The following is a 25,735-nucleotide window of genomic DNA, read 5'->3' on the forward strand; positions in this document are numbered from 1 at the left end:
ATTTTTTGCACTTTAAAAATAGGAAAAACTTCATTTCAAATTATAAAATCTAATTACATTTTTAAAATTTCAAAACACATGAGATGGAAAGAGGGTGGGAAAAGAAATTTCGTTACCCTTTCTTTTTCCATTTTAGGACAACAACGAGTGTCGGCCATGATGAATTGGATGTGACAAATTGGAGTCGAAAATTGCTCTTCTCCGTTTTACTTTTTGCTCATTCATGTGGCTGCGTGAGTTAACTCACGTTGAAAAATGTCTAGCGTGAGTTAACTCACGTTGTAAAAGCCAAACGAGTTAACTTACATTGAACATAATTAAAAGAATTCTTAGAAACTGTGATTGAGTCTAATACAACCACACAAAATCAGCTTGTGAGGTGATGATTGCTCTCACTTATAAACACATTGTTAGGCCATCTCCTATCTGATGTGGTGGACTCTTAACAGGAATGATCATCGAACATAATTAAGAGAATGATCAAGAATGATCAATTTTAAAAGGGGGAAGAACAATTTCCATTGAAGTCGGCTTCAATAGAACGAACATGACTCATGAACGTAAGGACAATAATGAAAACGTCGCAATAGAAAGAAAAAAACTAATACACTTGCAGATTTTCCACATCAAATTTTTGGCATTATTAACATGAACATAAAAAATGTTATAGTTATCAAATATTATTTGAAACTATATGCACATGCAATTCAAGCATCTAGAAAATTATAAGTAAAAAAAATACTATATACTTAAATGTCTGACTAATTTATTGTTTACTTAAACTCCAAAACTAGGAAATAGAACAGGAATTAGGATTCTCATCACTGAATAATTGTGGTGCATAAACATAGTGAATAATATAAGGAACATTATTATTGTCCTTTATTTTAATCTCATCTCGTGTATCTCCATGATGAATTTCTATTACTTTGGTTGATTCTGATGACTTTCCTTCTTTGCCCTTGTCCTTCTTTTCTTCTTCTTTGCCTTTGTCTTTCTTTTCTTCCTTTTTTTCTCCTTCTTTGCCCTTGTCCTTCTTTTCTTCTTCTTTGCCTTTGTCTTTCTTTTCTTCCTTTTTTTCTTCTTCTTTGCCCTTTTCTTTCTTTTCTTCCTTTTTATGTTCTTTTATAGAAATAACCTCTGCATTTCTATGCACTCTTTTTTTCAAAAATGATGTCAATTTCTCCACTTCAATGGTCCCTTCAACTATTAGACTTTGAGCTTTCTTGTCGGTTTTAACATTGAAAATACCTGTATATATTTGGTCAAATTTAATCACATCAAACTTAATTAACATGGAATATAAGATTTCAATATTATATTTGTACAAAAAAAAAAAAATCAATATTAATATATAAATCATATCTTTAAGTATAGTCTTCAAGTTACCTTTGTGCTTGATTAATCTACGTTTTAGGTCAGCCTCACATTTGTCACAATGCATGTGAACCTTCACCGTGATAGTTCGGACAATTGGCTTCAAATCAGACACAAAAATTGTTGTCATGCATACATAAATCCTTAAAATTAATTAAAAGTTAATTTCATTCAAGTGAGAGACATCCTCCCTTCCCCTGAGTTACGGCCACACCAAAATCACACTCAAATCTTAAACAAAATATACATATATACTTACATCCTTAGCTTCCTTTGGCTTTTTATCCGTAATAATAATCTCCTTAGGCTTCACTTTTGGTGATATTAGCTCAACTTTATTATTGCTCCTTTTCTCTATAAGCTTCAAGATTTTCAAAGGGTCGAATTTCCCTTTTGCCTTGATTTCTCCTTTCTCAATATTCATTTCTACAGTCTGTACCCCTACAAAAAAAAATTACCATGACACATAATTAAAACTAAAAATTCCATCATTAGTGAATAAATCATGATTTTAAAGAAATCCATAAAATCATATGGAAATGATTAATCAAATTAATAAGTTCATACCTTGAGTAGTTAAGAGATGTTTCTTGATCTTGTTCCCACATTCTTGACAATGCAAGTTTAATTTGTAAATAGCAGTGATCAATTCAATTTCATCTTTCTTCTTTTCTTCCTTTTTACTATCTTTTCCCTTCTCATCTTTCTTCTCTTCTTTCCCTCCTGCCATTCCTTATTGCAAGAAATATTTGGTTTGGGAAAGAATGACCATTATTAGAATGGTTGATAAACACATGTTTGTATACGAATTTTAGTTAGCACTAGGTAGAAATTTCTTAACAAATTAAATATCTTTGTTGGTTCAGCTAATGGTAGCTCACCAATTACATGAAACTTGTGTGCTTAAAACAAAAGGAGGAATCTTGTACGTTTTACCCAATTGGGAATTTGTTACCTAAGGATGTTGCACGTTTCATTGGTTTCAACTTTCAAATTAAAATTATATATTTTTTAAACAAATTTAAAATGGTTCAAGTAATATATAGAATTATAATCTAGGGTTGTTGTTATATAAAGGAAACATATAGGGTTCTTGTTATAGACCCTTGCTATTATTGAGAAAGGAGAAATTAAGAGCAAAACTATTTCATAAGTCATAGATGATAGACCCTTGCTTATATTAAAAACATTTCAAGACTCAATTATTATCCTATACAGTATGGGCATTACATTAAGCAAAACACCACAAATACAATTCCACTTCATAAAAACTTCCAGATATTCAATGCATGTAATGAATGCATTGATAGGGCAAGAGTTCCCATATTTCTTCTAGCTTCCACGGTAAGTGCTGAATGAAAATGGTGAAAGCAACAGAGGAACATGAAAATGTTCCCTTTTCTGTGACTCTAGGATTTCAAACACAATAGTTGCATATGGAAAGAAACCAGTTGGATTGTACTTCCCAGTGTTGAAGGTTAACCTGTATATCCCTGGATCCACATCATCAACTATGTCCATCAGTTGACCGCTACGACCGTCAGAGTCAGTTGTCGAAGACCCTAGAACCACCCAACAGCCACCATCTGTAATCCCAAATGTCGGTCCAGCTTGACTTCCCCTCCACACCTCCAAAAGCACCTCAATTCCGGGAGCTGGATATCCCCGAGAAACATCCAACACGTGAGCGGTAATAGCTGGGCGGGTTCTAGATGTATTTTGGATTGATTTTCCTGTTAAAGTGTTTGAAGCAGCAGTCACATGACCACCAATAATGCTTACACGAACTTCTAGCATTCGAAAAATTAATAAAACAAGTATTAAGAAATTATCATGATATCACCAAAAACAATAATGATGCAAAAGTAGGAGTTCATGAGCTGCACATTCATACTACCAACTCTCTTCAAACTAAAATACAAACAAAAGATAGACATGTCGAATGGTACAAAATATAAGCAAATTCTAACCAATCGAAACATCTTAATTATTCTCATTCCTGAAATACCCTTTGAATCAAGAAAATTAATTGGAGTTAACTACTATCGTTAATCAACGTGCATTTAATTATTTTTGCTTATATTCGAGTCCTGAGAAATACATGAAAGAGATTTTCTTAAGCAAAGAGGCAGATGATAAAATGAAAAGTATGAAATCATTCTAAGTTACTTCATTGATCATCCTAGACCTAGCATTTGTGTCCAGCCAAAAAGGTGAAGGGTTTCCAATAATATATATTTCTATAATCAGTCAGAAATAGGACAAATATCACAATCTTGGGATAGTAAGCAATAAGTATATACAATGCCACCATTGCAGAATGCAGATCCAAGGAAAGCTTCAGAACTTAGAAGTGCTGCATTGGAATAACATAACCCAATTCTTACATTTTATGGAGGTCCAAATGATCCAAATTTAAGAGATCAAAATGTTTTCTTAAAACTTAAAAGATCTATTTACTTTGGTTTCTATTCCACCTTCCTTTAACAAGTTTAGCATGTGTTTAGAAGTTCGTTTGAACCTCTCCCTGAGAAGAACACAATGCTCACTTCAGAGTTTCTAAATATCAGAATTTCAGAAATAACATTGTAGCAACTTTAATTAAGTTTATCAGAAGTACTATCTGTTATCCCACAAGTTAATGTGCGTCTTTATTCTCGTCAGTTACCAGTTTTGTCAGAAGATAAGTTCTTCGGCAAAGCCTTCGTAATGGATTTATATCCAACATGACCACTCAAGCAAAGACCCAAGACATGACAACATGCAGAGGCTCTAATACAATTTTAAATAACGAATCCAAATGCTTAAGTTATCATGAATTGTTTTACATACAAATGTTATCACCAGACAGAAAATTTCATATACCAGTTATGTTTTTTCATATATGCACAATTAGCAAGTTATGGGGAAAAAAGACACAATCTCAAGGAAAAGTAATTCCAAATAATAGAATATCAAATAAAAGTAAATGTAACCAAAGAAAAAAGAAAAAGCCTGACTACTCAAAATGGTAAAAACTCAAAATGATGCCCAAGGTTTCAAAAAACGGGGCGTTACCGCAAAAACGGCCGTTACAAAACGGTATCGGCAGCCACCGTTACCGTTTTTGCCCCTTTTAACGCTGAGAAAGAAATTCGCAGAAAAAACGCCGTTACGGCCGTTACCGAACAACGTTACGGACGCGAAACACCGTTACCGCCGCGAAATGCCGTTACGACAAAAAAAACTCAGAAATCTAAAATTGCTTGTGGTTAATATTCCAGATCCATAATCCAGATCTCCTCAAGGTAATTTAAAATTGACTCTCAATCTCTTAACTTGGGTAGCAAAAAATTAGATTAGATTTTAGAGAGAAAAAAATTGGGACTGTAGTTGTGTTGTGACTCTGTTAGTGATGGGAATGAAAAACAGAATAAATGAATGATGATAGATAGAGTTGGAGAGTTGGTGACTGACCCTCTTTGTGTTGTTGTGTGCTGCGTATTTTGTTGTTTGTCTGTGTGACTCTGATATTTATTGTTTGTTGTGTGTGTTTTGTGTTGATGTGTGTGGGAAAATTAGATTGTATGTGTTGTGTGTGTTTTGACAATATAAGACGAGGTCATTGGTTTTCTAATTTTGAACTAGCCTATTTTTATTATTATATAACAATGGAAAAATGATTAATTTAAGTTATTATACATTATATTATAATATAAATAATTTTATTAAGATTTGTGCAATGTTGTGGTTAATTCACACCGCGAAGACCGTTATTTGTATCGCAACGTCCATTACAACCGAAATCGCGAAAACCTTAACGCGACCGCGACCGTGACCGCGACCGTTTTTTAAAACCTTGATGATGCCAGTAACTTAAACTATACCAACCAAACCAAACACCTTATGCTTTTTCAAGATAAATATTATGTAAAAAATAGAAATGCTAAATTTACAACATCATTAGTTGATACATTTACAAATGGATATTCTCATGTTCTAGTTGATTTAATTAAACATCACGCAATTGGATTTACTCAGTTTGCCTTTTCTATAATCTATTTTATTTATACAGATAGTGGCATGTGACGATCATACGATTCTTTCTGACGCATTTGTTAACATTAAATTACTTGAATCTTAGACTTGACTATCTTAGAACTCACAACTTTTAATATACAGAATAAATGGACATAAAACTCCAAACTGTGATCCTGCTACTTCTAGACAAAAAGTTGTGACTTGGTGATGGTTGATTATAAACGGAAAATGATACTCCCTCCGTTTCAAAATGAGTGTCGTTTTAGGTGTTTACACACATATTAAGAAATGCAATGATTAAGAGAAAGTGAATGGTTATTTTACCAAATTATCCTTATTAACTATTGGTTAGTTTTAAAAGTAATACTTTGGAAGTAGTGTGCAGTGTATTAATTGGAGGGTACAATTGAAAAGAAAAAGTTATTATTGCATTGGAAACTGAAAGCGACACTCATTTTGAAACAAATTTTTTTGGCTAAAGCGACACTCATTTTGAAACGGAGGGAGTATATCATAGGTTTGATATATAAAGTCATCATGGTATATTATGAGTGGATGGAATCATTTCCTTAACCGAATTCAATAGTGCAAGGGTTGTCGCAGTCATTGAAACAATTAGAAAATGAAGCTATCAATTGGAATCAAATCCAAATTTGGAAATATGCATATAAAATAACCAAACATAAAACACAATAAAGTATATGGAAGTACCTTCTGCCCTTTGACTTGGAGCAACAGCAATGGAATTAGTATCAGTTGTAGAAGATATGTTTTTTTTACTTGTAAAGAGCTTTGCAAGGCAAAGTTCTGTAATTTTCATTTGCTCCTGAGCTGCAATCTCAAATTCAACAATTGGTTTGTTCGCATAGCGTCTCTGCACAGTGAACAAATGAATTTAAATTTAATATAACACTCAACACTAGACCTTAAATTCATATTTTACCTTTAGTTCAGCAAGTAGCGATTCAGTACTTCTCCCAGATGCACATACAAGAAATACAAACCCAAACTTTTGCATATACCGAGCATTCCATTCAGCTAGTTCCTACAAAAGTCAAACAAACCACCATTAGAATACTAATTATCATCATAATATATGAACTATTAACATACCGGTTACATTAACCCTACAAAAACTGAATGTTTGTTTCCCGGTCCCAAATCCAATTTCGTTGATGAACAAATGACTTTTCCACCGTAATAATAAAAACAATAACGAACCATGATGCAGGTCAAGCCAATGAAGGATGCAAAAGTTGAAACCATAAGATACTTTGTAAGAAACTATAACTCTATGAAAGAAGGTGCTTTTTTAAATCAGTACTCATACGCAAATAGTCTCAAGTATGCTGATAGCAGAGCAAGAGAACAATCAGTTTTCACACGTTCTTTAGTACACGAAACAGCCCTAGATTATTGGTAGCATTTTCAATAGCAGCTGAAAGCAAGCAAACCTGTAAACTAGAAGCAGTAGAAGTTGCTAAAGCAGTTGATTGTTCTCCCATACTCCACCTGCCAAAATGAGTTTCTTCTACATGTTAATGATGCCAAGTTTTTTCATTAATGCAAAGAGAAGAAAGCAACCCATATGGCTAAAAACAATAATAGAGTCCGTGCATGTTTGGTTCAGCGGTGACAAAAGTTGATTTCCTAAACTTGATATTAGTTAAAAGTAAGTTGAATATGAAGTGATTTATATTTGGATACATTCATGTAAAAGTGAGTTGAACAATAAATTTGAAAGTAAAAATCACATTTGGAGTCAAAAGCTACAAATCTTAACTTCAAATTAAAACCATTGTATGTCTTGAACCGCATATAGGATGCTCTAATCGCAGGGATGTAACAAAGCTACTAACTAGAGCTTCAATGTAAATGTACGTTTAATTGGTTGGGAACGCCCAAGCTAACATACACTCAACTCTAGATGCAAAACCAATTCCAATTGTATCAAACATGTCAAAATCAATTATGTGTCCAGAATCACTTTTGATATTAAACATACACTCAACTCTAGATGCAACCAAAACCAATTCCTCAAAATGAATTATGTGTCTAGAATCACTTTTGATATCAAACATACATTTAGAAGAATGACTAAACATACAAATTCCATTAACAACACTATAAAAATAATTCAAAATGAAGACACTAACAAACACCACCAAATATGAAGCCACAAACAACAATAATCCACAATCAAGTTTTCACTTCAATTACTATCATCATCCTAAAAATCCAAATGAACACACAAATTGATAAACACCCACATAAGAAAAACACAACCTTTACACTAAAATAACAATTTTTCACATCAATATACAAAAGAGAGAGAGAGACCCGGATAAGAAAAACACAATCTTTACACAAAAGTAACCATTTTTTATATCAATATACAAAAAAGAGAGAGACCCAGATAAGAAAAACACATCCTTCACACTAAAGTAACATTTTTTCATATCAATAAGCAAAAAAGAGAGAGACCCAGATTAGAAAAAAGAGAAAAAGTTAAGAGAATGAAGACTAAACTCAGCACTTGTTGCAGAAGCATGAGAAGGAGGGCGAGGTTGACCAATGGAAGGATGAGCAGAGAAAGCTTGAAGCCAACCATTGACATCAACTATGTTGAACCAAATGTGTTTGGCAACGGTGAGAGCACGGTGGTAGGAAGAGAAAGGAGAGGCAGCAGCCATTTCCTTGGCGAATTTGGTGCTTCCACAACATGATAAGTAATCGTTTTCATCAAAACCTACACCCACTTCCATTTTCTTCACACACACTAATAATCGATTCTCTTCAATTGCAAATTGGGGCTTTGGAATTTGGATGAGGATCTATCTGATGTATGCTTTCGTCGATTTGGGAGTATATAGTTCAGACTTCAGACAAATGGATAAATAAAGGGTTGGATCATTTATTTTTCCTATATTTTTTGTAAATTTTCCTAATAAAATTCTTTAAATAATATTTTATCCAATGTTTTTCAAAAAGTGTTTTTTTATATAGTGGTTCGAGCACTTTGTCAAAAAAAATTGGCTTAAGTGCAATTTTGCCCCCCTATTTTGACTGAATCGGAATTTTACTCCCCTATTTCAAAACTCGGAATTTTACCCTCCCAATTTAATGTTTTTCGAAATTTAACCCCCCCTATTTTAAAACTCAGAATTTTACCCCCCAATTTAATGTTTTTCGGAATTTTACCCCCTCTACCACATTATCTTATTATCCACCTAATTAATTATTTAAATTAAATAATTTTTAATTACAAAAAATAAACAACTTTTTAAAAAAATCAAAAAAACTTTAAAAAATACCTTAAAATGCAGAAAAAATACTAGAAAGTAAAGATAAAATGTAGGAAATAAACCAGAATAAACGAAAAAATCCAAAAAAAATACATGGAAAATTCCATTAAAAATAAATGGCTAATATTTGGATGATCAATTATTAGGTGTATTATTGCACTCGAATATTTGGCTAATGATCATCCAAATATTTACAGGTGCATTATGTTTTTTTTTCATGTATTTTTAATGGGATTTTTTTTCCGTTTATACTGTTTTTCCATGTATTTTTAATGGAATTTTTTTTGTTTATTCTGGTTTATTTCCTACATTTTATCTTTATTTTCTAGTTTTTTTTTTTGCATTTTAAGGTATTTTTTAAAGTTTTTTTCCATTTTTTTAAAAAGTTATTTATTTTTGTAATTAAAAATTATTTAATTTAAATAATTAATTAGGTGGATAATAAGATAATGTGGTGGAGGGGGTAAAATTCAGAAAAACATTAAATTGGGGGGGGGGGGGGGGGGGGTAAAATTCTGAGTTTTAAAATAGGGGGGGTAAAATTCCGAGTTTTAAAATAGGGGGGGTAAAATTCCGATTCAGTCAAAATAGGGGGGGAAATTGCACTTAAGCCAAAAAAAATTTAAATACATTCGTAAATATTATATAACTTTAAATGTCTTTCGTACCTTGAATTTGATAATCATCTCCTCTACTCTCTAAAAAAAAAAAAAACTCCTCTACTTAAATTTTTATTAGTAAAAAAATATTATATTGAATGCAACACCATATAAATGGAATAAAATCAGTGTGATATATTTATAGAACTAAAGGTTTATTAGTAAATATTTTATTTTTAGGGTTAACAGTGCTTTACCCCTTGTAATATAGGTTATTTCCGGTTTTTCTTCCTGTAAAATATTTTTTTTGAATTTCAACCTTGTAATTTGAAGATTTTTTTGTTTTGGACCTTCATGGAAAATTTCACTCCCTATAATTTGAGCAAATTTAGGTTTACGCTCTTGTAATTTGAGCAAATTTCGATTTACCCACTGTTAATTTGAGCAAATTTCTGTTTACCCCCTGTCATATCTTCGATTTTGTACAGTCAATATTCATTAAGGTCCAAAACCAAAAATCTCAAATTACAAGGACGAAATCCAAAAAAAATATTTTATAGGTAAAACACAATTAACCTTATTTTTAATCCATTTGCCATACGTGTAGCCTTTATAAGCAAAGATCAAATTTGTTCATGGAAAACTTTTAAAAGACTATTGCTTGAAGATAAGTTTTTTTTTTTTTTTACAAAATTGAAGATAAGTTTTAAAAGAACTAAAAATAATAAAAATGATATATTTATATCATATGGTCTAAAATTTTATTGAGTTTAATTTCTATTCATTTGAAGTGTAACATGCATCCAATCAAATTACTTCATAACGTTCATGTGAGCTTAACTCAGTTGATAAAAACAATGCATAATATAATTAAGGTCCGGGTTCGAACCGCAGACACCAAAAAAAAAATTACTTCATAATGTGATTTTGTAAATTAGTTCATAAAATATCTCAATTAGTATATATTTGACATGATTTGATTGGATACAAAATAATTTTACACTGTTACAAATTAAATCCAAATAATTTGACACAATTAAATAAAGAAATCAGGTACAAGGTCATTTTTAATGTTTCTTTGTTACATGTAATTTGTGCAAGGTAATTCTTATTGATTATTATCAAACTCTATCAAAGAATCCGACTTATCACATTTACGTTGAACCCAATATTTCTTTAAGAATCTAAGTCTAGTTCCATTTAAACAAACTTAAAGGAGTGAGAAATGTTGGTAGCAGGCATTGAAGTTATATTACTTTTTTTTTTGTTGAAGAAAATTGAAGTTATATAACTTATTCACTGTCATCAACCTAAATTACTGAGCTGTTCATTCAAGTACACCAAATGTAGAACATTAACTTACCCAGATATTGCAAAATATTTGAATAAGTGTAGAGAGCAAATAATTTCAAACCCCACTTAACAAGTTAATATGAGTTTTCAAAAATTTGCTTCGTTCTTCTTTGCTGACACGACAGAACTTAGAAAAAGGCTTTCGGTAAGATAGATGCCACTGTTACACTATATGAAAAATAATGAAATATTTGAACTAATTTCAATTAGGTTGGGAAGTGAAAAGTCAAGGTCTCCCAAATGTATCGTAACATGCCTTGCTTTGTGTTTTATTATATGACTGATGTGGGACTTTTTCACCTATTTTGCATTTCTATTTATTTTTTTCCTGTAAAGGTTAAGTTTTATTGTCTATTTATTTTAATTAACATTTTTTTAATAGTGTATCTATTATGGTATTTGAATATACTTCGAACCCAAGTAACGTATGAATTATGTATACCCCAACGAACGGAATTTTGAGAGTTGTGAACCATGACCCTATACTACATATGAAACGAACTGTGAATGTGTGTGACTACGGATTGGACAACCGTTGGATTATATGGGGTCTATCGAGCGCTGATCTTTTTGTATCAGTCGCGCGTCTTAGATGATTTGTTTTGGTGTTAGGAGGCATCTAGGGAGCTGATTGTGTGTGAAACTGGGGCGATGCGTTATTTCTTTTCACCATGGGTGGTGGTCCTATTTCAAGAGCCGATTTTGTCTATCTTTAAGTTCGTTGATCTACTCGAGTTGCATGGGGCATTGGAGCTAGTTTCTTTGATATGACATTGGGGCAACTTACAACTTGCAATTGGAGTTGGTTTCAGATTTGGAATTAGGACTGATATCGATCATAGTGTATGTGTTGCTAAAGTCATTTGAGTTGCTCAAGCTTGTGTTGGTCCTAATTGCTTCAGCTTGTATCCATCTTTGAGAATTATAGTGATGGTCTCTAAAATGCACAGACTTCTTTCTTTTGGATTGTAATTTTATATACTATCTCTTTTAAACAATTTCAAATCTCACAGTCCTTTAAACTGTTGGATTCAAAATACAAAAATATTATTCATAGATTCCAACTATCCACCAATTAGACCTAGAATTGTCAAATAAGCTCCAAACTCTTAAGCCTCCTAATTATAGACTTCAATTGAAAATACTTTTTCAACCACGGTTCAATCTCAAGTATAAGACACAAATGAATATATTAAAGAGAATCAACCAATAAAAGAAAGATAACAAAACCTAAACTAATAATATATATGGTCTAGCAATATAATGAAAAGAAAAAAGATGATAAAGCCAAAACTCATGATGTCCATCCACCAGTAGAGCTCAACACAAAGACTACTTATGAAAATTTATTTTTAAGCAAATCAATCAGACTCTTATTTTATTTTATTTTATTTTACTTTTTTAAAAAATTCAATAGCATCATATGACAAAATCTTAACCACTCCCTCCCTCTCTATATATAAGCACATATTGACTAAAATAAAATCTCATCTGTTAATGTTATGTTATTGTAAGAAGCTTGGTTACTTAAACCTACCAAACACCTATTCTAAGTTTTGTCATCTAAAAAGTCTGACAGCGCAGTTTGTTACCCGCTTGTCTTCTATTCAAGTGTAAATAATGGTTTATATATAATATTGTTATAATAGAGCACCTGTAGCCAAAATTTCATGGCATTCCCTCCTATGATCTCAAGAAGCTACCATCTAGTGCAATACTTGTCATCATATATTCTGCATTTAATGAATTAACGGCAAGTAGACAAGATATTTACTACTTTCTCTTTCTTTACTCATGCTGTAACTTTTTAATGCAATGTGTAGATATATGCAACAACTCACAGCGACGACTTGAGGTCTTTCAAGTCAAGGAATGTTAAAACATCATTACTATTTGTATGATTGTTTACTCTTGGTTGAGGATAATATTGGTTTTTTCTTAAATACACAAGACAAGATAATATAATACATGCTGCTGAGGATAAAACTAGATTTTCTTTAGATTTTTTCAAAGAGGTAATTACATTTGTGTCCCTTTCACTTGGTCCTTATTTTGTTGTACCATACTACTTTTCCTACATTCATTCACAGCAACCCTCAAACTCTGCAAACTTTTTAATCTTCCGATCTTCTCTAACTGCGTTGTGTGTTCTCTTTTTAAAGGATGGCTGAACAAATTCCATTTGGTATTGCTGAAAGCCTCTTTAACAGGTGACTTTATCTATTTTCTTTTTCAGTTCATGTTAAAATATTTAAACCAACGAATATATATATATATATATATATATATATATATATATATATATATATCATACAGGCTTGCTTGCTGAATATTTTCTCTTCATAGGTTGGCTTCTGCAGCCTTTCGTGAATTTGGACGAATTTATGGCGTGATGGATGAATTGGAAAGGCTTAAGAACACAGTTGAATCCATCAAAGTTGTCCTCCTTGATGCTGAAGAGAAACAAGAGCAAAGTCATTCTGTAAAAAACTGGGTTAGAAGGCTCAACGATGTGCTTCTTCCTGCTGATGATTTGATAGATGAGTTTCTTATTGAAGATATGACACGCAAAAGGGATAAAGCTGATAAGAACAAAGTGACACAGGTATTTCATTCCTTATCTCTAAGCAGAGCTGCTTTTCGCCGTAAAATGGCTCATGAGATTGAAAAAATACAAAAAAGTTTTAATGATGTTGTGAAAGATATGTCTGTGTTGAATCTTAACTCCAATGTTGTGGTGGTTGAGATTGAGAAAACTAATGATGTAAGGAGGGAAACTAGTTCTTTTGTGTTAGAATCAGATATCATTGGAAGAGAAGATGATAAAAAGAAGATTATAAGCTTGTTGAGGCAATCACATGAAAATCAACAAGTTTCTGTGGTTGCTATTGTTGGTATTGGTGGTTTGGGAAAGACAGCTCTTGCTCAACTGGTATACAATGATGGTGAAGTGCAAAATTTGTTTGAAAAGCATATGTGGGTATGTGTCTCTGATAGCTTTGATGTCAAAACTATTCTGAAGAACATGTTGGAGTCATTAACCAAGAACAAAGTTGATGACATGTTATCGTTGGATAACTTGCAAAATAAGCTTCGTGAAAGTTTAATTGGTAAAAGATACATTTTAGTCTTAGATGACATTTGGAACGAGAGTTATGAAAAATGGGATCAATTGAGGACTTATTTGATGTGTGGTGCTCAAGGCAGTAAGGTTGTAGTGACAACTCGTAGTAAAAATGTGGCAGAGACAATGGGTGTAAGTGACCACTATGTTTTGAGTGGTTTAACTCCAAAAGAATCATGGGGTTTGTTAAAAAATATTACCTTTCGGGATGATGCCGTTGGAGTGAACCAAACTCTTGAATCAATTGGTAAGAAGATAGCAGAAAAGTGCAAAGGCGTTCCATTAGCAATTAGATCATTGGGAGGCATATTGCGAAGTAAAAGGGAAGAAAGGGAGTGGATCGATGTCTTACAAGATGACTTTTGGAAATTGTGTGAGGATGAAGATAGCATCATGCCTGTCCTAAAATTGAGTTACCATAACTTGTCGCCTCAACAAAGGCAATGTTTTGCTTATTGCTCTTTATATCCTAAGGATTGGGAATTTAGGAAGGATGAGTTAATTCAAATGTGGATGGCACAAGGTTTTCTTGACTGTTCAGTTGAAGGGAAATGCATGGAAGATGTTGGTAATCACTTGGTAAATATTTTCTTGACGAAATCATTCTTCCAAGATGCAAAATTGAATGACAATGGTGACGTATATAAATTTAAAATGCACGATTTATTGCATGATCTTGCAACACAGGTATCGGGAAATGATTGTTGTTACTTTGATTCAAGTAAGGCAAAAAAATGTCTAGGAAGACCTGTGCATGTTTTAGTGGACTTTGATGCTGTTTCTATGTTGGAATCATTGGATTCAAGTAGGTTGCGGACTTTGATTATGTTATATTCCAATGACAATGAAGTGGATGCAAAGAAACTATTAGTTATTTCAAATTTCAAATACTTACGCGTCTTGCGGCTGGTGGGTCCTCTTAGCCACCTAGTTCTTTCCATTGAAAAATTGAAGCATTTAAGGCATCTTATCTTGTCAGAGTGTGATGGACTAAAAAGTCATCCCAATTTAATCAACAATCTTGTTTGTTTACTGACATTGGAATTGTTTTTGTCTGAAGTTGTAGTTTCTACAAAAGTTGTTTCAAAATTAATCAATTTGAGACACCTTAAGATAAATCATGGGACCTTCAAAGACGAGACACTTGAAATATCTCCACTCACAAATATAATTGAAATATCTCTTTATGGTTGCTCAAATTTACGATATCTCCCACCATTGGAACGTCTTCCGTTCCTTAAGTCACTTAAGTTAAATTTCCTTCAAGATTTGGACTGTATATATTACGAAGAGCCTATTCTTCATGAATCATTCTTCCCATCTTTGGAGATCCTAGACTTTGATTATTGTCCCAAGCTGAAGGGATGGAGGAGGATGGGAGATGATTTGAATGATATTAACTATTCACATCATCTCTTGTTTCCTCGTCTTTCTGAATTCAAAATTGATATGTGTAAGATGTTGACTTTCACGCCTACTTTTCCAAACATTAAGAGATTAAATAAATTGTTGTGGTGGAGTGCGGAGATATTGGAAGCAACACTAAATATAGGAGAGTCGCAATATTCAAATGGCTTCCCCCCTCTTTCCATGCTCAAATCCTTGAAAATTAATAGAACCATTGTGGGTATGAAAAAAGCCCCAAAGGATTGGATTAAAAATCTTACTTCTCTCGAGGATCTTGAATTTGACCAACTTCCAAGTGAACAATTTCAAGTACTTGAAATGTGGTTTAAAGATGGCCTCAACTGTCTTCCTTCCCTTCAAACAATCACGTTTTATTGTTGTGGTCTAACGGCATTACCAGATTGGATATGCAACATCTCATCACTTCAGCATCTTAAGGTGCACAATTGCAGAGATTTGGCAGATCTGCCTGAGGGAATGCCACATCTTACAAACTTACATACCTTAGAAATCAATCATTGTCCAATCTTAGCTGAAGAATGCCTGACTAAAACAAGTGCAACTTGGTCTAAAATTGCTCACATCCCAAACATCATCACAAGGGCTTAGAAAGGTACCGGCTATTGTATTTTGTCTCTGTTGTTTAGCTTTTTTATTTTCGAAAGTAAATGGATTCCACTATTTTTTATTCAAACGCTTTTTAGATTTTTGTTGCTGTACTAATTTATATTTGGGTTAATTAATTAAATGGTCCCTATAAATATTCAGAATTTTATTTTTAGTCTCTACAAAATAAAATCACACTTTTTAGTCCCTATAAAATTTTCCATCAACATTTTTAGTCCCTATAAAATTTTTCATCAGCATTTTTAGTCCTTATAAAAATTTTCCATCAACATTTTTAGTCCCTAAAATGCTAAGGAAAATGTCACAGGGACTAAAAAGTATAAATTTATTTTATAGGGATTAAAAACAAAACTGTAAATATTTATAGGGACTAAAAACTAAATTAACCCTTTATATTATGATAAAAAAATAACTTTACTTTTGGCTTTTTGAAAATGGAAAGAATCGTACTCACGCATCGCGACCATGAGATACCAAAGACTTTTCGATATTTCTGAATTCCATAGTTTTGTAATTTGTACACCACTTTATTTAGGAACTTTTGTTGTTCATTCTTTGATAAAATTTTAAAAAGTCACTATAATTACTATGCTCCGTAGATTTAAAAAGTGCAATATCGTAACTTGTATGCCAATTTTTCTTTTCCTTTTATACTCTTGAAAATTCAATTCCAAGATTTATGCATTGTCATACTGATTTAATGTGTGTGCTTCTGTGAAGCTAACTTGCTCAATAAAAGAAATGGAGAACCGGAGGATATGCGTGGCTGCTCTAGATATTGAAGTTTTTTATCAGTAAATTCCCTTGTCTTGATAATGTTATTTTGTACTTCCCTAAAGGAGGCTGATTAATCAAGGGTTCTCTTTCTATTTGTTAAGAGTTCTCTTTTCTTTGTTGTTTTATTTTTGTTTGCTCTGCACTCTTTTTTTTGAAAAGGTTTTTAATGAGGCAGATTATGAATGTTCGTTTAGTTATCTTGACTCGTGTTTTACTTTGGTTCCCAAGTACTTTTGTATCTTTATTTTCTTTTAATTTATAATATTTATAGAGTACTGCAAATTATGTGAAAGCCAAAAAGTATTGAGATAGTTAGAATATCTTAGTAGTGACGGATCTAGAAATTTAAATAACTGGGATCATAAAAAATTATATAAAACTTTATAAACGCGTAAGCATCCGAAAATTATATAAGTTATGTTTATAATTGCCATAAAATGTTGATTTTTTATTTTAAATATTTGTCCATTTCTATCGGAGTATAAAAAATATAACCATAATGAATTATTTTTTCACCACCAATGTAGCGTCGGTCACGGCCTTTTTCAACAAATATAAGAATAGTTTAGATTATAATAGTAGTTTTATGGTCTTGCTAACGATATGCTTTAAGATAATTGGTTAAATATTTCATAAAAGAAAATTTTATTTTAAAAATAAGCGTTATTTTTTATCGATATAATAATTTCAACAATTTTTTTTATAAAAAAACTACTTCTTTTGATTTATTAAGCCGAACACTCATTAGGATCCTTCTTAGTTTTGCAATTTTTTATAGTGTAATAAATGAACTATGTGAAGACAACAATACTATATAAGTGGAGGCAAATGGGGTCAGCTGAACCCACCTTGGATCTGTGCATGTATGTTAGTTTGTCATATGATGCTATGGAATCTTTTTTTTCTTAAAATAAAATAAAATAAAATAAGAGTTTGATTGATCTACTATTGAATCTTGAAGAAATACTAACATGTGCTCTAAAGATGTATGTTAAAGTAGCAAAATTAGAAACTATACACTAAAAATTATGTCAATTTAATTCACAAATGATTGAAATATGATTTTTTCAATAAATAATTTTTTTTATATATATTCTAACATGTGCCCTAAAGACATAATATTAGCATGACCCAAAAACAATAAAAAAGTCATAAAAATAATAATGATGTTTTAACGTCGGTCGGGACTTGAATGACTGAAGTCGTCGGTGTGAGTTGTTGCTTGTCTACACATTTGCATTAGAGAAATGATATTTGTACAACCATTTTCTAACAACTTTTTGACAACTTTCTCTCGTATAGTCACGTTATCTTCTTATTCTCTCTAATATTTTTGACCAATCAAAGGAGAGAAAACCAAAGTTGTCATAAAAGTTGCATCAAAGAGTTGTACAAATATCACTACTCTTTGCATCAATATCGTCGGCGAGAAAGTAGAAAATTATAATAATGAAATACAAACCAAGCAATATCACAACTACGCAAGATATACAAACAAATCACGTTCACTTTCAAATATTATTACTTGATAAAAAAATAACAAATTATATTTTCACAATTTTTATTTTGTACAACCACTTTATTACAACTTTTTGACAACTTTCTCTCATACTCACATCATATTTTTATTCTCTCTCTTCATTTTTATCTCTTTATTGTTTTGGACCAATGAGAAGAGAGGAAATGAACGTTGTCAACAAAGTTGTCACATATGATTGTACATATATCACTACTCTTTTTATTTTTGGAATAGTTATAATAAATAGGCAAAAAAAATATTTGAATACGTGTGTAGAGAGCAAATAATCACAAACCTCAGTTAATAGAAGTGTTGCTTTTTTGACCTTCAATAGTTCCTAGAAACACATGTAAAAGACTAAAAAACTCAGCGCAGTAGTTAACCGCTCCCAATTTTTTAGTTATAAGCCACGGTAGTTAACTACCACCGGAGGTATTTTAGTACTCCCTCCGTTTCAAAATGAGTGTCGTTTTAGGTGTTTACACACATATTAAAAAATGTAATGATTAAAAGAAAGAGAAGGGTTATTTTACCAAATTATCCTTACTAACTATTGGTTAGTTTTAAAAGTAATACTTTGGAAGTAGTGTGCAGAGTATTAATTGGAGGGTACAATTGAAAAGAAAAAGTTATTATTGCATTGGAAAGCGAAAGCGACACTCATTTTGAAACAAATTTTTTGGACTAAAGCGACACTCATTTTGAAACGGAGGGAGTATTTTGCTTGTGTTTTTAGGAAGATTTTGATGTTAAAACACCAATTGTCTCAAAAAATTTGTTTGAAGAAATACAATTGTCTGAAAACTTAGCTTCATTCTTCCTTGTTGACGCGACATAACTTCGAAAAAGGCTTTCTGATATCATACAAGATTACAAGAAATTATAAAGACAGTCATCATCAAAGCGTTCCATTATGCAAAGTTCAAGGCTACAAGTTTGCTACAATGTTACGACATTTATTTGCTGAATTCTTACAATTATTTACTCATTCGTTCAAGATTCAAAAGCAAAAAGAAATCACAATCACAATTGCATACATGCCATAAATACAACAATGGCCCACCAAAAAATAAAATTTGAGGAACAACCATTAATCCATACAAATTTTCAAGACCATTCACCGATCATTTTATTTATCAGTGCATAATAAGACCGAATAAGCAGAGATCCAACGATATTATCAGCGATAAAGGCTTTCAGATCTCAGGTTCTCTGCAATTTCAGTTTCCCATCTATCACCATTTTCAAGCAGCTTCTCTTTGTCGTACAAAAGCTCCTTTAACGGTTAAAACATATAATCAGTAATAAACAGATAATCAAAGAAACAATTACTTAAAATCAATTATCAAAAAAAGATATAAACAATTATGGCAAATATTAAAGATACTCATATAGTTCAATATAAAGGAAATAAAAAGGAACCTCATGAGTCTCTGTAGAAAATTCAAAGTTTGGCCCTTCAACAATGGCATCAACTGGGCATGCCTCTTGACAAAATCCACAATAGATGCACTTGGTCATGTCAATATCATACCTGCAAGATTTGACAAATTAGAGCACAATTGAGGAATGCAGGGAAGGAGAAGGGAAGACACAAAAGGTAGGTTACTGACCGAGTTGTCCTACGGCTGCCATCTTCACGCTCCTCAGCCTCAATTGTTATTGCTTGAGCAGGACATATCTGATCACGAAAAAATTATTTGGACTAATTAATAATGATACAGCAGATGATTCTACTGAAAGGAGAGTGAGAAATAAAGCAATTATGAAGAAGTGGAAATAAAACATGGAAATGAAATATTGGAATAATGGATATGTATAATATATTTGGTCATTTGCCATAGTTATTAGTAAGGGTATTTATTAATGGCTCAATTTATGGTAAATTGAGAGTTGGAATATAAAATTGGCAGCACCTGTATATAAACTACATTTCAATATTTCAGGAAAGATACATTAGCTCACAACCTATATTTTGAGACTGAATTGTTATCCAGTGACACACGCCTAATAGCTTTGTTTATCCCTACTGTTTACAAGATCTGCTTGTTTGTCCTATGTGGCTACTGGCTACAACGGATGGATAATGTTGCAGTAGTATCAGTTATAAAGAAAAGATTTCAAAGTCCATATTAAAACCAACTGCTATTATAGTCGTATAAGAAAATATACCAAATACAACCTCCAAGGATGAGAGTCTGACAGCCTTATTTGGGATATTTAAATTAGACAAATTTCTAATTCGTAGGGAATGCTCGCAAAGTTTCCTATGTCTGGTCCAACTAAAGATATGTCACAGATTCATAAACCTACCAAGGCTTTGTTTGCGAGTTTGGAGCGGAGGGGAAGGGAAGACTTTGAGGGGTGGAAAATATGAGGGAAAATGGAGAAATCTTTCAAAAAATTTAAAAGAGTAGTTTTTTAGAGAATGATAAATTAATGCATATGATTACTAGATTTTTAATTTAAAAAATATTCTAACAACATAGATTAAATTTGAAGAATTCATATAAACCCTCCAAAACCCCTCAAAACCCTCCTCCAATACAATTTTTTAGTTCCCCCAAATGAGGAGGGTTTAGTATTATGGAGAAAAGTTAACCCCCCAAAGCCCTCCCCTCCCATTTTCCTCTATTTCTTCCACTTGCTCATTCCTTTTTTCCCAAGCCTTCCCCTCTCTTCGCCTCCAAACTCGCAAACAAAGCCCAAAGGTTTATATCTTGTACTTTGAAAACACCTGCGTATTTGTTTCTACATTAACCAACTAAAAGCTACATCTGTTAACATCTACATACAATCAGTATATACAAAACAATGAAGCAACAGGAAAATGCTGGTAAATAGAGAGTTTGAATATAAAGTTGGCATTCACGAGCATTAACTAGATTTCAATATTTCAGGTTATTAGGAAAGATACATAAGCTCACTCGCAAGCCACAGCCTATATTTTGAGACTGAATTGTTATCTAGAAACACACACTTAATACAATTGCTTATCCCTTACTCTTTACTAGATCTGCTTGTTTGTCCTATGTGGCTACACCAGAGGGATAATGTTGCAGTGCTACCACTTATAAAGAAAACATTTCAAAGTCCATATTAAAACAAACTGCTATTATAACTGTATAGGAAAAATATATACCAATTACAACCTCTAAGAGTGAGAGAGTTTGACAACCTTATTTGGAATATCTAAATTAGACGGATGTCTAATTCTTAGGGATTGCAAGCACATATTTTTAAATCTAGATATGTTACATTCCAAAAACCTAATAAAGGTTTATGTCTTGTACTATAAAAAACACCTATACATTTGATTCTACATTACCCAACTACAGGCTAAGGTTTGTTTTTTTTTTTTTTTTTTTTGAGAGGATACAGGCTACATTTGTTAACATCTACATACAATCAGTATATACAACAAAACAATGACGCAACAGGAAAATGATAGTAACTAGAGAGTTTGAATATAAAATTGGCATTCACTTGCATTAACTAGATTTCAATGATTCAGGTTATCAGGACAAATACATAGGCTCTCTCACAGCCTATATTTTGAGACTGAATTGTTATCCAGAGAGACACACCTAATAGAATTGTTTATCCATACTCTTAACTAGATCTGCTTGTTTGTCCTACGTTGCTACACTAGAGGGATAACATTGCAGCGGTATCAGTATAAAGAAAACATTTCAAAGTCCATATTAAAACAAACTGCTATGATAACCATGGTAGTCAGAATCGTGTATTTGAGTCGTAAAAACGTATGATTTTACGATTAAGAAGCCCCTCAACAATTATGAGTAGACCCAAAATCGTATTTCTGTGTAATCGTGTATGATTGCACGTGTTAATCGTAAAATCTTAACACTATGTTCATCCAATCGATTCTGGCCGCAACAATGGAACTCGCCACAGGGCCCTCTAAGGTTGGGGATTGGTTTCAATTGTGGGTCAAAGAAGACCCGTTTCAGAGGAGTGGATTAGAAAACGAGTTTCAGGGAATTGGGTTAGAAGATGACCTGTTTCACGTTGTGGGTCAGAAAAAGACCCATTAAGAAATTAGATTTTCTTATTATAGGAAATTGGATTTTTTGAGTGGCCACGTGCAGTGCACATTAACTATGCGGTAAGTGACACCTCTTTCCAAAAAATTCTTACCTTACCGTTACTTTCCCCTACCCTGCAACCATTTCCCTATAAGAGTGGAAGAGACAGGTAACTTCTCCACTACACCTCTCTTGATCGTTTCTCTTTCCCTACTTCCATAATTTCCTGAGATCCTTTCTCCTGCTTCCATATTTTCTTCTGGCATTCCTACTTCCATTTTCATCTATTTTGGCATTTTCTTTTTCCTACTTATGCTATTTTATATGCATATTTTTTAGATTTATGAATTTTGCATAATATTATGATTAATGTTACAATTATGCGATATTACTTCCCCTTACCGATTATGCATAAAATCTAGATTCTGACTGCCATGATTACAACTGTATAGGAAAAAAATATACAAATCACAACCTCTAAGAATTAGAGAGTTTGACAACCTTATTTGGAATATCTAAATTAGACAAATTTCTAATTCTTAGGGATTGCAAGCACATTTTCCCAAATCTAGTTCAACTATAGAAATGTTACAGATTCACAAACCTACCAAAGCTTTATGTCTTGTTCTATAAAAAACACCTGCATATTTGATTCGTAGCATCTACATACAATCAGTATGTACAAAACATTGAAGCAACAGGAAAATGCTGTGCCATTTGGTAGCATCTGTGCTCTCTAATATCATTGTTAAACTGAAAATATTGGATAAACAACTAAATCATTACCGCTTCACAAAGTTTGCAAGCAATGCAACGTTCCTCTCCTGTTGGATATCTTCTGAGTGCATGTTCCCCACGGAAACGAGGACTCAATGGGCCTTTCTCAAATGGATAATTGATCTGCATAAATGAGGCCATGCACGTAAGTATAAGTTGCAACACTCTTGACCAGCCAACAGTTATAAAAGACACTTACGGTAACATTTTTATCGAAGAAATATTTCAGCGTCAGCATTAGACCTCGAACAAGCTCGGTGAGAAAAAGTGTGTTGATGCTACGTTCAAAAACTGGCATCCAAAGCATCCACAGTGATTTAATCACGTTATGTAAAAGAGGAAAAATCAAATTGAAAATGAAAGGCTCCTAAATAAATACCTGTACTCCAATCCTTTGAAATTTCCTTCGCAAGTTTCTCCCTTTCTTCGTCCTCTGCGGTTTGAATATATAAAAAAAAAATAGATATTCATCAAGGGGGCATACATAATAAATTGCAAGCACGAGAAAAGTAAATGAAGATCCGGTGATATGTCAATTGACAGTCACAAACGATAAAGCTATACAAATGTTTGACAAGTTATTCCCTCGACTCAATTAATTAGATGTTTTTTATTGATGGGATTTTGAGGAGCTGTGGTGAACCAAGCGGGATACACACAAGTCCGGCTGACCATTCACATGGTAATGGGGAAAGTGAGTGGAGCACATTGTGGTGTTAGAACCTGTGCACTTTCCTGTCATTTTCAACAGCTAAACTAACTGAAATGTCTAGGAAATTTTTGTTTTCTTCAAACATTGCATCCAAACCCACCCCCATTATCATATTCTTGGTAGCTCAATGATTGTACAACATGACAGAACCAAAAAGAAACATCATTCTCATTGTAAATGCTGTGAATGATTTGGTGCAGAAACTAGAAAACAATCATTTTGTTTGCTAACTATTCTATCATTATTACGCAGACAAAAATTGTAAGAGAAACGACAGACCTAATTTGGTAGAGTAGAGGTGTGAACTCAATCGCATGCCATAATTTTGAGGGTTGTGCAGCCCTTGACCTGCCACAGCCTAAACAAGCATAACAACAATAAGGAACAGTATTAAACTAAACATTTCTTTTCATCCTATACACAAAACCTCTATATATTTACAAGAACCTCTTAATCTTATACCAATAAAAATATTAAGGACATCACAAATAACAGTCAATAATGTATAGTAAAAAGATAGAAAAGTCATATATCAAAATACAATATAGTAAATCACAACTCGTTAATTAAGAAAAGAGTTTTTCAGTGCTTCTTTCATTTCCATTACAACAACAACAACCGAGCCTTATCCCACTATGGAATGTTATATCAAATATCATATCTCTATCCAAATCATTAATCTCTAGATCGTTCTTAATAGTTTTTTTAGGTCTACATCTGCCTCCCCTTACTACAGAATCCACCGGTCTTCTCTCTACATGCCCAAACCACCTAAGCCGAGTTTCTACCATCATTTCTACGATAGGTGCTACCCTGACTCTCTCTGTCTCTCTCTGATGTTGCAATTTCTAATCCTATTATGTCACGAGTTTTGCGACACATCCAAAGCAATATCATCATCTATGCTACATAAATAAAATAGAGTAAAAAATAATAAGAGGAATCTTACAAGCTGGCGGGTACGAAGTGCAAGAAGAGATTTCCGAGCTAAGAATGCGGCCATTTCTGCAAAAATGGAGAAAGAAGTTTGATTGAGTTTGAATTGAATCGATAATTAGAAGAAAGGATTCGAGATTATTATTTACATGAAACCCTAATTTTTGAAATGCTTGGTATTATTTTTCAAATCGATTTATGAGTTTCTTCGGGGAGAGAGAGAGATACCTGAAGAAGGTTGATCTGAGGAGAATCCACAGAGAGGAACACGAAACGAAACTCTGAGATGAAGAGAAGAGAGGGGTAGCACACAAGCGCACAATGTGTTACGTGGCAAAAAATTGACCGGGCTTTGAGTCCAGCCCAATTAATCAACACTGTTTTAGTTGCTGGCTGCTACCACACAATACTAACTACACTCCCACAGGAAGAAAAAAAGTCTTATAAGCGAATCCAATAAATATGAAAAGACTTGAGAATATATTAAACAATAAACAAAAATGACTTTTATATCACATTCATAGAATTACTGGGGATTTCATATGATAGGGTTATGTAAGATATTTTACCACTAAAAGTTTATTTCTTCCTAAAAATTTCAAACAATTTTTGAAAAGGAAAGAAAAAGATTATTTTAAAGTTATTACAAAATACAGCTATCATTACTTTACTCATATAATAAAGGAAAATGATAAATAGGACGAATAAAATGTCCCACGAAAATTTATGAACCACCATAAACAACTTCATAGCAGCAGACATTCAACTGTGATTTGGTCTATAAACATCTATATACTTGGTTTATTGGCTTTCTTCTTGGCTAATATCTTTTCTTCAATTGAGTTTTTCTATGAAGAAGGAATTGCTTTCTATCACCACATTTTGTTAACCTTGCCACTTTATGGTTTATGGTTATTTTGAGGATATTTGTATTTGGAGTGTTGTATATTTTATTTGTTTATTATCATATCTCAAATCATTAGTCTATTCTAGAGTTAGGAAATGATGTAGGGTGTTGTTAACATACAAATATTACAAATAAGGAAATTTATTTTAGAACAATTATTAGATCATTATTATAAATAAAAAAATCTTTATTTTAAGTTTTTTTAAAGCTATTTATTTTAAATTTATTGAAATAACTTATGATCCA

General features: G+C 32.5%; 4 protein-coding genes across 6 annotated transcripts; 1 reads left to right on the forward strand and 3 right to left on the reverse strand.

Annotated features, from left to right (window-relative positions):
* Positions 1-701: 701 nt before the first annotated feature.
* Positions 702-2,194, reverse strand: LOC146896568 (Heavy metal transport/detoxification superfamily protein). The gene is made up of 4 exons (XM_085731617.1): positions 1,945-2,194; positions 1,637-1,818; positions 1,390-1,477; positions 702-1,251 (listed from the first exon to the last, which is right to left on the reverse strand). Exons 1-4 carry the CDS (start codon positions 2,105-2,107, stop codon positions 791-793), a joined length of 894 nt encoding a protein of 297 aa, XP_085587743.1. The 5' UTR covers positions 2,108-2,194; the 3' UTR covers positions 702-790.
* A 328-nt stretch (positions 2,195-2,522) lies between these two features.
* LOC146896569 (transthyretin-like protein) lies at positions 2,523-8,214 on the reverse strand. 3 transcript variants are annotated; one of them, XM_085731616.1, is made up of 5 exons: positions 7,927-8,214; positions 6,852-6,909; positions 6,341-6,442; positions 6,109-6,271; positions 2,523-3,110 (listed from the first exon to the last, which is right to left on the reverse strand). In XM_085731616.1, the coding sequence occupies exons 1-5, from the start codon at positions 8,160-8,162 to the stop codon at positions 2,710-2,712; spliced, it is 960 nt and encodes a 319-aa protein (XP_085587742.1). In that variant the 5' UTR covers positions 8,163-8,214; the 3' UTR covers positions 2,523-2,709. The 3 variants fall into 3 exon arrangements, with proteins under 3 accessions (XP_085587742.1, XP_085587741.1, XP_085587740.1); XM_085731615.1 differs by having other exon boundaries at positions 2,523-3,164; XM_085731614.1 differs by having other exon boundaries at positions 2,523-3,167.
* Positions 8,215-12,730: 4,516 nt separating this feature from the next.
* Positions 12,731-16,871, forward strand: LOC146896570 (putative disease resistance protein RGA1). Its single transcript, XM_085734040.1, has 3 exons — positions 12,731-12,864; positions 13,001-15,798; positions 16,533-16,871. Exons 1-2 carry the CDS (start codon positions 12,818-12,820, stop codon positions 15,792-15,794), a joined length of 2,841 nt encoding a protein of 946 aa, XP_085590166.1. The 5' UTR covers positions 12,731-12,817; the 3' UTR covers positions 15,795-15,798; positions 16,533-16,871.
* Positions 16,872-19,000: 2,129 nt separating this feature from the next.
* Positions 19,001-24,870, reverse strand: LOC146896571 (uncharacterized). The gene is made up of 9 exons (XM_085737592.1): positions 24,811-24,870; positions 24,596-24,651; positions 23,926-24,004; positions 23,314-23,367; positions 23,134-23,225; positions 22,944-23,057; positions 19,722-19,789; positions 19,531-19,642; positions 19,001-19,384 (listed from the first exon to the last, which is right to left on the reverse strand). Exons 2-9 carry the CDS (start codon positions 24,647-24,649, stop codon positions 19,289-19,291), a joined length of 669 nt encoding a protein of 222 aa, XP_085593718.1. The 5' UTR covers positions 24,650-24,651; positions 24,811-24,870; the 3' UTR covers positions 19,001-19,288.
* Between the last annotated feature and the right edge of the window lie 865 nt (positions 24,871-25,735).

This window comes from Medicago sativa, chromosome 8, assembly GCF_051527215.1.
Source record: "Medicago sativa cultivar Bolivia chromosome 8, Bolivia_mono, whole genome shotgun sequence".
NCBI lineage: Eukaryota > Viridiplantae > Streptophyta > Magnoliopsida > Fabales > Fabaceae > Medicago > Medicago sativa.

Bases quoted from the DNA above. Each gene is read 5' to 3' on its own strand.
- LOC146896568 (XM_085731617.1), bottom strand. From the start codon at position 2,107: ATGGCAGGAGGGAAAGAAGAGAAGAAAGATGAGAAGGGAAAAGATAGT. The intron at 1,819-1,944 runs GTATGAACTTAT...TTTTTTTTGTAG, and splicing joins ACATCTCTTAACTACTCAAG to GGGTACAGACTGTAGAAATG. The intron at 1,478-1,636 runs GTAAGTATATAT...TCTGATTTGAAG, and splicing joins AGCCAAAGGAAGCTAAGGAT to CCAATTGTCCGAACTATCAC.
- LOC146896570 (XM_085734040.1), top strand. From the start codon at position 12,818: ATGGCTGAACAAATTCCATTTGGTATTGCTGAAAGCCTCTTTAACAG. The intron at 12,865-13,000 runs GTGACTTTATCT...TTCTCTTCATAG, and splicing joins GCTGAAAGCCTCTTTAACAG to GTTGGCTTCTGCAGCCTTTC.
- LOC146896571 (XM_085737592.1), bottom strand. From the start codon at position 24,649: ATGGCCGCATTCTTAGCTCGGAAATCTCTTCTTGCACTTCGTACCCGC. The intron at 23,058-23,133 runs GTAAGTGTCTTT...TCATTTATGCAG, and splicing joins TCTTCGATAAAAATGTTACC to ATCAATTATCCATTTGAGAA. The intron at 19,643-19,721 runs GTCAGTAACCTA...CAAATCTTGCAG, and splicing joins GGCAGCCGTAGGACAACTCG to GTATGATATTGACATGACCA.
- LOC146896569 (XM_085731614.1), bottom strand. From the start codon at position 8,162: ATGGAAGTGGGTGTAGGTTTTGATGAAAACGATTACTTATCATGTTGT. The intron at 6,443-6,851 runs GTTTGCTTGCTT...TGACTTTTGTAG, and splicing joins CTACTGCTTCTAGTTTACAG to GAACTAGCTGAATGGAATGC. The intron at 6,272-6,340 runs GTAAAATATGAA...TTCACTGTGCAG, and splicing joins CGCTACTTGCTGAACTAAAG to AGACGCTATGCGAACAAACC.